General features: G+C 60.6%; 1 protein-coding gene across 1 annotated transcript; it reads left to right on the top strand.

Annotated features, from left to right (window-relative positions):
* Positions 1-529: 529 nt before the first annotated feature.
* Positions 530-9,282, top strand: LOC123643517 (translation initiation factor IF-2-like). The gene is made up of 2 exons (XM_045559079.1): positions 530-620; positions 8,715-9,282. Exons 1-2 carry the CDS (start codon positions 598-600, stop codon positions 9,253-9,255), a joined length of 564 nt encoding a protein of 187 aa, XP_045415035.1. The 5' UTR covers positions 530-597; the 3' UTR covers positions 9,256-9,282.
* The last annotated feature ends 1,219 nt before the right edge of the window (positions 9,283-10,501 follow it).

The raw sequence follows: 10,501 nt of genomic DNA, 5'->3' as shown, positions 1-10,501 counted from the left end.
TCCCCTAGCTGCATCCCTTTTCCCCCACCAGCTCTCTGGGGGCAAGACCTGGGCAGATAGAGGGAACAGAGAGGGAGGGAGAGCCCCAGGGAGTCCCTGTCACCGTCTTCCCTGGCCCCCTCCCTGGTGACATCTGCCTTCCCCAAGAATGTGAGCCCCGAGCCAGCCCTCCCGCGGGTGCAGAGGCTGCGGCTGTGAAAGGGAGGTGTTCCTGGGCTCCATCCTGCCCTCAGTGCAGCCGCAGGAGGCCAACGTCACCCACGACGTGCCGTGTGGGCTCCAGCCCAGCCGACCCGGCCACAGGCCTGGCGACAAGGCTGTCAGCCCAGCGGGCCGAGCAGAGAGCAAGGCCTCCCAGCCACCCAGCCCTTCGAAGGCTGGTGGGACGTGTTCTCTGCTAACTACAACCACATGACAAATTAAGTTCTGTTTGGCCTCTTTCAAAAATATTTTCTTCTCTTGATTTCATAAAAGCTGGAGCCACGCCATTGTTCACAGACAGGCTGGGTCCAGCCCGGAGAGGGAGAGAGCCGCCTGCCCCCCGCCTGGGGCGCTCAGCCTCCCCACTCCAGGGCACCGTCCTCACTGCCTGCAGAGATGCCGTGTGGACAGACGGAGAAGTGAGTAGATGCCCAGGCAAAAGCGGATGGCGGCGGAAGGCGGGTGGAGAATAGGTGGCTAAATGGGAGGGTGGGGAGAGTGTGATCGGGTTTGTTTATAGCTTCAGGTCCAACAGGATTGTCTTTTTGAACATTTCAATTGAGACCACAATGTCCTTTGGCCCTAGCGGTCCTGTTCGGCCTTTCTTCCTCCCCCGCCTTCTTGGAGTGTGTGGGGCAGAACGAGGAGCTGAGGTTTCTGGCAAAAAGGCAGGGCCATGAGGCAGTCAAGTGCTGCTGGGCAAAGAATTGCTTCCATATTTCTCTCAAAGCATTAATATGGGCACCAAATCAGTATTTGTTACAAGAAAGAAAAAAAGAAGCTTGTCCTGAAGGTTCCCCGACACACCCTGAGCACGTCTCCGGCACCACAGTAAAGTGTCCTCCCTGCGACCGGTTCACTTCTCCGCTTCCCGCCCTAAACTGTGAGCTCACGAGGGCAGGTGTAGGGCCCACTCTGCTCTGAATCTCTGAGCAGGTGCTTGGGGACCGGGTGACAGGGCGGGGTGTGCCAGGCGGAGTCCAGCCTCCGCTCCGCGCTGCACATGTGCTTGGCAGGTTCCGGTGGGGCACAGGTGGGGCTGCGGGCCCAGTCTGCCCCCTGCCCGGCTGGGAGCTCCCGGGCAGGCTCGCCTAGGCCAGCCCGGCTGCTGCCTGCCACCGCCCGGGCCCAGCCCCAGAAAGTGCGGGCGAAAGCCCAGCTGGGTAAGCTCCCACCCAAGGGGTAAGGAATTGCTCCCTGCCCTGAGGCTTCACTTGAAAATATATTTAGTAACTTCTAAACAAATCATACTGACTCTCCCAGTTTTATTTGTTTAGTTAAATTAATTCTATTTTAATATTTCCATTAGCCATTTAATTTATTCTAAAACCTGGCACTGCAAAGTAATAAAACCTCTCAAATATTGACAGACAGCAAAGTAAATGTCGCCAGCTACAACCATCTGTTTTTCCTCCAAATTCCTCAAGATGGAGAGCGTGCCGCCATCACGGACGGGTGGGCCGCGGCTGCCGGGGCCCAACGGGGTCAGAGAGACGGGAGGGGGGCTGGGGCACGACGAGAAAACCTACACAGCACACAGATATGGAGTCCCGGTTTTTAAAAACGGATAAGCTGGGTGGAAAGTTAAAAGCTTGCAGCTTTCCTGCCACCTTCCCCAGCGCCAGCTGCCCTGCGACGTCCTGGCACAGTGGTCCAGAAGCCACACAGCCCCGTCTCTCCCCCAGCCGGCCGGCCCTGCCCCCTGGGGAGAGGCAGGCGCCCCCCTTCCCTCCATCACTGGGGTGACGACGGAGCCCAGCTCTGAGGGGGCCCTGAGCCGGGTGCAGCGCGGTCTGAGGGAAAGTCCCCAGGCTGCACGGGGCAGGGCCAGGTGCAAACCTTGCTCCCACCGCTCCTGAGCTGGGGGACCTTGGCACCTTCCCTCTCACTGAGCAGCAGGCCCCAGGTCCTCTGCGGGCACCCCGTGAGGGTGCCAGGCATGCCTATCCCATACCCAGCCCCGCTCGGCCCGTAACCAGCCCAGGACACCACAGCAAGCTGACACTGCTCTGCAGACACCCGGCTCTCCGGGAGGGAAGGCTGCGGCCTGCGCCTGTGCTCCCTGGTCAGGCGTCCCCCCCAGTGGGGGCCAGGGACAGACGCGCACGTCCCGCCCCAGCTTTCCCCACCCCCCAGTGCGCCTGAGTGTGACTGGTGTTTACACAGCACGCATACTTGCCATTCCTCTGCTGCCACCAGGCAAAGTCAAGGCAGCCACAAATATGCCACCAACGTGTCCGGCCGTGCAGCGCCCGCTCTCAGCCCTCTCCTCCCTGGCTGCCCTTCTGCCCCCCAGCCTGCCTGCCTCCGAGGCAGACCCCGCCACCGGCAGGGGAGGCCAGACCCTGCCCGGGCGCTTTGCCGGGCCCCTGCGGGAACTGTGCAGTGCACACAAAGCTGGGCCTTGCAGATGAGAAAGTGTTCCAGGAAGCGAGGACAGTGTGAGCCAAGGGCAGGGGACAGAACGGTGGCCCCAGTTCAGAGAACCCCACCGCCTGCTGGGCTGCAGCAGAGGCTGTGCGAGGAGAGGGTGACCAGGAAGGCCAAGACCTGCCTCTGGGAAGAAAGCACAGACTTTAGCCTGAGGAGCCACGAGAGGCTTTAGCCTGGGAGAGGAACCGGGTCCAACCTGAACCTGAGACACACCCATGTGGCAGCCCCGGGGGCTGGGGGAACCGAGCCCAGGAGGAAATGCAGACAGAACCAGAAAGGGCTGCCTTAGGAAGGCCTGGAGGACCTTCTCCAGAGCCCTGCCCCGCACTTGGTGCAGGGTCCCAAGGAGGCGGGTTGAAGAGCCAACACCACACAGATTGGCAGAGACTGACACAGGAAGAGCCCCAGGGCCCTCGGGGGTGTCACTGAGGGGAATCGGCTCAGCTAAGGGCCCTGAGCAAGTGCTAAGTGCAGACGCTCTGCCAGCACTTCAGGACAAAGTCAAGAGCAGAAAAACTGCCGTCCCACCCCTACCTGCTCGGGGCTCCAAAGAGTTACACACACAGTGCAAGCGGCAACTCTGGGGTCAAAGCCAAGGGAGACGCGGCCAGGTGTGGGCCACCCAGTGGCTTCCTTCCACCCGGACCCCGGAGCCCTCCCACTCCCCAGGCCCCAGCCTCCCTACCAGAAGCCCAAGACACCTGGTGTGCACGTGGCTCTTCCCTCCCTGGTCCTCCCAAGCCCAGCACCAGAGGGCAGAACCTGCGTGTCAAAATAGTCATGATGACCACCGTTGCGGCCATGCTTCCTCGTTCCTCCCTTTAAGCCTCAAGACAGCCATAGCTGTGAACCCACAGGACGAACCGCACAGGTGAGGAAGGAAGTGCGGGGAGGGGAAGTTTCCGTGCAGGAACACAGGGCTGGTGGGCTGCAGGCAGGGCCAGCCCGGGGGGCCAGGTGGTGGCCACCCCCTGCCCCAGGTGACCTGCTCCCACCACGTGGACCTCAGCCCTGCAGCCCTGCAGTGTGTGCGGTGCACGGACACACACCGCTCCCCGGGCCTGCTGTGCCCCGCTCCCCACCAAGCACGGCCCGGAAGCCTCCCCCAGCTTTTGTCTTCACGTCTGAGTCTTCAGTTACCCCAGCAGCTTCCGACATCCCAGGAATTAATGAAGCCCGGGGAGGCCCACCAACCTCACAGCTCCAGAGGAGGAAAAGAGGAGCTGTGTGTTCACGGCCAAAAGAGGAGTTCATAAATTTTCATAAAATTACTAGATGTGTGTAATTTATGGCCAATGCCACACACTCCAAGCCCCCAAGGAACAGAACAACAGCTGCAAGGAGGTGTCGCGAAAGAATGGCCACCAAGTCCACACTCTGAAGGACGGTGGGGAGCTGGCCGGCGAAGGGCACGGGCCCAGGGAGTGGCATCGAGAAAGACCAGCCACCAGCAGCGCTTCATTCGCTCCTGTGCTCAGCGCCTGAGCCGCAGACAGGGCGAGCGCCGGAGCAGGGGCAGGGTCGGACACCACCAGCGCCCTGCAGGGCCACCGAGGGAGACACACTCCAGGGCAGCCCCCGCAGCCCGGGAGCCCCTGCAGGTTTTCAGTGCTGTCCTCCTTGCTGTGAGCAGAAATCTCAGGTGCCTTGAGACAGGGACATCACCAAGGCTGGGCTGATGACCCTGCAGGGAGCTACAAATGCTTAGGTGACAAACACCACCCAGCCACCCGGCACCAGAGTCGTAACACACCTGAGGAACGGGTGCACACACGGGCCAAGAGCTCATTCTTTGGGCAAGACACCTCCCCAAAACAGAAAAGCTCTGCAGGCGTCTCGGGACACACTCCTCAAGGATGCCCTGAACCTTTCGGGAGCCCATTTTCCGGCGGGACGCTCTGAGGCCTGAGCAGCTGTGACCTCGCCAAGGCTGCTCGAGCAGTCAGCGGCAGAGGCCAGTTTTAGGTTTGGGTCTGACCTCCCCAGTACCCACCTTCTCCACCAGCGGCTACTCCTTACGCCCGTGACAACCAGAGGCAGCAGTGCCCGGCAGGTTCATGTCATCGTCATGCCTTGTAACTTACACACACATACAGTTTCTGGCCAAATATATTTTAAAAGATAATAAAGAAATTGATGTCCCCGACACATCTGAAAAGAAAAAGAGTCAACAGGGAGTGAGAATTCCTCTCCTCCCGTGGACGTGGGGCCACAGGCCCGGAGAGGAATCTCAGCCGGGCGAGGCAGTGACGTTTCCAGATCGCTGCCCTGCCCGGCTGTGGTCTGCTCTGCAGCCCCTGGCCCGCTGGGCTTTGGGGAGCTCCCCTGCACCAGCAGGCTCGGCCAGTCCTGGCGCCATCCCCGGAGGTGGCTGAGGCCATCTCAGGAGGGAGCCCGCAGCCAGAAGAGTAGGTGCCGCCAAGCCCAGCCTCTGGCGTGTGCGGCTGCCGAGAGGCTGTTCCATCCAGACAGACACACCTCCCGGAGCCGCGCGCTGTTGGGATGAAAGCCGCCTCAGAGGGGGAGAAAAGACGCCCACAGAAGCAGCTCCAGCTGAACGGGCAGCCCGCCCACCCGTCCATCAGGAGCGCTGCCCTCCTGCCGGGCTGTCTGAGAGCTCTGGGGACAGTGGAGCACAGAGTTTAGGAACGGGTGGGGCGGGGCAGAGGGACAGGAGCAGCAGGACAATGAGCCTGACCCGGAGCAGCCATGCAGTGACATGACTGTGCGGCCTGTCATGAGAGATGGGACAGGGGACACGGGACAGCCCCCTGCTGCCGTGCACCAGGCCGGGACACCAGCGAGCCCACCACCACACGTGGCCACCCTGGGGGCTCACCAGGCCACAGGCAGGTGCAAAGAAGGCAGATTAGATCACAAGGAGGCCGGAGGTGAGGCCTGGGGTCACCAGACCTGGGTTCAGGCCTGACCGCGGAACCCAGGCCAGCCGCTCCAGTCTCGGAGCCTTGTTTGCTCATCCGTCCAATGGGACCGAGAATTCCTGCCGAGCAGAACTGCCAGTGGGGTGACGTGAGAGCACGTGTCTGCAAAGGAGACTGGGAGAGAATGTCGTGACTCTCAGCACTGAAGGCTGCCGGGCAGGGGCGCTGGGCCTTCTTGGCTGGGCGCAGAGCCTCCGGCAGGGAGGCAGCACAGCAGCCATTCCCGTCCCCCAGGCCAGACGGCCGTGGCTGGAGAGACAAGTAACTGGCCCAGGCCACAGGGCCAGGACCAAGGTCACTGCCCTTTCTCCGACACCAGCCACACCCATGGGATAAGCATATTGGTTCAATCCCACCCCACCCCCCGCAGAGACTAGAAGTGGGGTAGTTTCAGTGTTCAAATTTTCATTCCCTGAAATGCTGGGAGATTCTTCCAAAACTGCAGCAGCACAGACAGGAGGCCAGGAGGCCGGGACGGGGTGTGGCTGCTCCAGGAAGGTGGCCGTCATCCTTCCGATCTTACAGGGAGTCCCCCTGTGCCCCAACCTTCCCGACAGGGCGTCTGCGGGGCTGTGGGAAGATAAGCACTCGTCATTCAGAGACACTCCCCACCAGGCAGAGCAACTGGACCCTGGCCTCTGGCCACCCCTGACCTTCCGTGTCACCGTGAAGGGTGACCCAAACTCCCCGAGGTCCTCCTTCTCAGGGTCAGGAATGACACTGCTTTTGTGAGCCTCCCCCAGGCTAGCGGGGAATTAAATCCCAAGTGTCCCAGACCAGGGACAGCCGACAGGCCCAGTGTCCCCATCAATCTTCCCACAGAGCGTTTCAGGCTCTGGCTGAGAAGGATTTACGGGGTGGGAGGGATGTGGGACAATAGCCGCCCTCCCAGGCCCGCCAGCCGCTGTTTCCCACGGTGGCTCCGAGGGGCCCTGACGCTGGGTCAGAGAGGTCAGCTAGCAGGAGCTCACCCCTGCGTGCCAGAGGTTGCTGCCCGGGGCCCTGCAGGCTGGTGGGCTTACTGATGGCATCACTGGCTTTTGTTCTCTTCTGTATTTTTCCAAAATCTCTGCAAAGAGTGTATCGCTTTTAAAATCAAGGAAGGAGAGAAAACAATAAGATGGTTTTGTTTTGTCTTGTTTTGTTTATAAGCGCATTTTTCTCAAGTGTTAAGTACGGCAAAGGCTTCTCCCACCAGCCTGCTGGGAGCAGGGACATGCCGCGGGGAGCCTGGACATGTCTGATTTCCCAGGGAACCCACATAAAAAGCCTTCTGGTTGGGTAACAAGGGTCTGCTGAGTGCAGGCGCGAACCTCCCAGAGACAAACCTGGGCTGGCTGCCTGCACTCAGCTGCAGTCCTGGGCCCTGGCCCCGCCCCCTCCTCCCTCCCCCTCCTCCCTCCCCCCTTCGAGGCCAGACAACCCGGCCTCAGGCCCAGGCAGGGGCTCAGAGTCAGCACCACCAGGTCAGGAAGGTCTGGGTGCTGGGACAAGGCCCGGGTGACCTGGGAGCAGACGCCCATACCCCCCTCTCCACCTGCCCTCCTGCCCTCTGCCGGGCCTTGGCAAGATGCTTCACTTCTCTGTGCCTCAGTTTCCTGATCTCTAAGGAGAATTACCCCATCTAGTGAAGTCAACAAGAGAAAGTAAGGAAGGGAAGCGCTCAGGCAGGAGCCTTGGGTTCCCGCTGGGAGGGCTCCAGCCCCGTCCGTCAGAGCCCAGCTCTCTGGGCCCCAGTGTGGCCTTCACCACCAAAGTGCCTGGAAATTACTTGTCAAGTTTTCATTTTCTATCTTGATGAAAACATCTCCGTCTTTACACTGTGCTGAGCCTCCGGACTGTGAAACGTGCTCCCCGGTGCATGTCACCAACCTTACTGACTGACGGCACTGCCCTCACACTGCAGTCACTTCTCCGGGAAGCTGAGGGAGGCTGCCGCTCCCACCCGTGCCCCTCACCCCCGCGCCCACCTTCCCTGCAGGGTGGGCGCCCCCAGCAGCCTTCGGCCCCCAGAGCCGGGGGAGGGGGACAGACGCAGAGGGGGTTCTGAGGAGCCCCCCAACATCACCTCCACACCCTCACAGCCAAACCGAGGGCTACCTCGCCCCTCCCTCATCCAGTCTTTCAGAACAACCAGCATCCTGAAGGCACCCCCTCTGCCCGCCAGTGTTGCAGCCTCTGGGAGGGTGGGCAGATCTGTGGCACCAACGTTAGGCAGGATGAGAGGGTGCAGGTGGCAGGGCAGGTGGTTAGACCTGCAGGTGGCAGGGCAGGCAATAGGGGGATGTGGTCAAGGACCGAAGGTCGGGACCAATAAAAACAGAGAAAAGAAACCGAAACAGCAAGAACTTGACTGTCCCTGACTGGGAGCATGCGCAGAAGCTGGGCGCTTATGACCAAAGGTAACCTTCCCCTCATTAGCATAGCAAAACTCACACCCCCTAGCGCCAGGACAGTTCCGGAACCAGCCACACAAGGACAGAATATAGGAGGGTACGTGATTCTGGGACTCTCCACCCACTTTCCTGAAAAGACATGAATCCCCCACCCCCAGCTTAACATATCATTAGGGATTAGCATAAAGGACAGACCCTAACCCTGGGATGACGCTGTTCCTTATTGGAACTGTCCATTCTCTACTGACCTTGAGAGTGTGCTATACTTTCTGTACTGTGTCGTTAAGCTCAGGGTCGTCGCCACTCACGGGGACAGACCTGTTCCTCTCTCTGGAACTTACTTTCGCTTTGCAATAAAACTGCTCATGTGGACGTGCTTTGTGTCTGCCATCACCCTGGTGCACCGGCCCTGCTTGGGATTCTTCCAAACAAGGAGCCAAGAACCAGGACAGCTCCCCCCAGCCACACCACTGAGGGGCCAGCCCCGTGCGTGTCCGTGAAGGAGTGCTGGCGGAGCCCGATGCTGAGACTGGCATGAGCACCTCCTCGCAGCAATGGCACTGTGTGACATCGCTGTGCCCCCCTGGCAGAGGCTGCCCCTCTCAGAGGCTGCTTTCCTGCCTGTGGAATGGGCCTGTGGGTGGTGGCCGGCCCCAGGGGCAGGGGGATGCACAGCACGCAGGGACGCCTGTGCAGGGTGGGCATCCTTGGTGCAGACGCTGTTATTCTTTCATTCGTCCAGGCTCCGGGCTCCACGGACCGCTGACCCAGGAAACCGGGAAGCCGGGGCTCCAGCAGGCCAAGGCCACGCCAGCAACCCCAGCACCAGGAGGCAGGAACCAGGACCAGAGCCTGCATCTCAGCCTGGACGGCTCCTGGAAGGAGCAGGGGGCAGGACGGGCAGCCACCGAGGTCCACCCTCACTGCCCCTGCACTGTCAGCCTTATCCTGGCGTGTGTCACTCGGGGGCCTGGCGAAGGAAACGGTCACCGTGGGCCGGACAGGCGTGGACGGGAGTGGAGGAGGGTCGCGGTGAGGAGGGAGGGCGCGGCCGGCTCAGGTACAGGGCAGGGCCGCACGGAGCATCTGGACGCCCAGGCAGCGTCCACGGAGGGAGTGAGATGGGACGAGAGGGGCCTGCCACTCCGCCATTCCCATGGCAACAGTATCTCCCATCCCACAAGCTCTTCCAGAACCTTGTCATGCATGTCCTCACCCCTTGCCCCTGGGCAAGCCGTTGTGACTTTCCAATTATATCACGTGGAGGAAGTCACTTGCTGTAACCTCTAGGCTCCCCCTTGTCCTCTGGAGCCCAGCCCCCTGCCTCAAAGATGTCCGAGCAGCTCACAGAGCCCACGTGGGCACAGCTCCCAGCTGACGGCCTGCACCCGCTAGCCCTGTGTGTCAGCTCAGAAGGGACCCTCCGGCCCCAGTCTAGCTGCTCCAAGTGACACCATGAGGCCCAGTCTCTGCCACACTCAGCCCAAATTGAAGATTCATAGGAAAAACAAACTCTTGTTCTTTTAAACTACTGACTTTGGGGATGGCTTGTTACCTGACAACAATGCAATTCCCACATGCCCCCCTCGGTGGAGGAGTGAACCTGAGGGACCCCAGCCCATCAGCCCCCAGGCCGGGACTGGCAAGAGGGGCAGGCCATGTGGCGTCCCATAGGTGCCAGCAGGGCCCCAGCAAAGGCAAGAGAGCCCTCTGGTGCAGGGATGCAGTGTCACCGAGGGTCTGGGAGCCCTGGGGGTGTGGGCGCCGGGCAGGGCAGAGTCGTTCAGGCTGCCATCTGAAGCCACCTGCAGGGGACTCATAACAGCTGCCCCCTGGGTGTGTGCCCCGCTGGAGAGGGCAGGACCTGGCATGGAATGTGCAGATTTCAGCTGCAGACAACCCTCCCCAGCCTCACCAGCAGGTGGAAGGAAGTCGGAATGATAAGGAAGACCCCCATCTATTACTTGGCACATCAGCCACCTGAGACCCCCACCCCTCAGGAAGACGAGCATCAGCATAATACTAACCTATTACCTGGTGCATCAGCATAACGCTAACCTATTACCTCACACATCAACTAACCTATTACCTTAGCCACCTGAGACCCCACCCCTCGGGCCACCCCCAACTTAATAAAAGTGGGAAAGATCGGGTAGACGGGGCTCAGAATTTGGTGGCAAGACCCCTCTGAGCCCGCCAGCAAATAAACCTTGATTCTCCGACAATCCGTGTGCCGCTCGGTTTGTCCTTGGGACCACTCGCTGTAACACTTGCTGTAACAAGAGTGCCCATGCAGAGCTGCTGGGGACAGCTCCATGGACAGCAGCCACGTCCAAGTAGGAACTGGGCCACGTGTGACTCCAGCTCCCCTGCTGGGCCTGGAGGGAGGAGGACAAGGAGGACTCCCAGAGCGGTGCTCCAGCCGGTGCCAGTGTGGCCGGGGAACAGAAGGGCAGAGAGAGTAGAGGCTGTTAACGGAAAAGAAGCCAAACTCTGTAAAATAATTTTAAAGAGATTTACCCAGAGCCA

This window comes from Lemur catta, chromosome 8 (genome assembly GCF_020740605.2).
Source record: "Lemur catta isolate mLemCat1 chromosome 8, mLemCat1.pri, whole genome shotgun sequence".
Lineage (NCBI taxonomy): Eukaryota > Metazoa > Chordata > Mammalia > Primates > Lemuridae > Lemur > Lemur catta.
This window is presented reverse-complemented; position numbering and strand designations above follow the sequence as displayed.

What these genes read in the sequence shown, in the direction of transcription:
- LOC123643517 (XM_045559079.1), top strand. Translation starts at nt 598, where the DNA reads ATGCCGTGTGGACAGACGGAGAA. An exon ending in CCGTGTGGACAGACGGAGAA is followed by an intron (nt 621 to 8,714) that starts GTGAGTAGATGC and finishes TCATTCGTCCAG; the next exon opens with GCTCCGGGCTCCACGGACCG.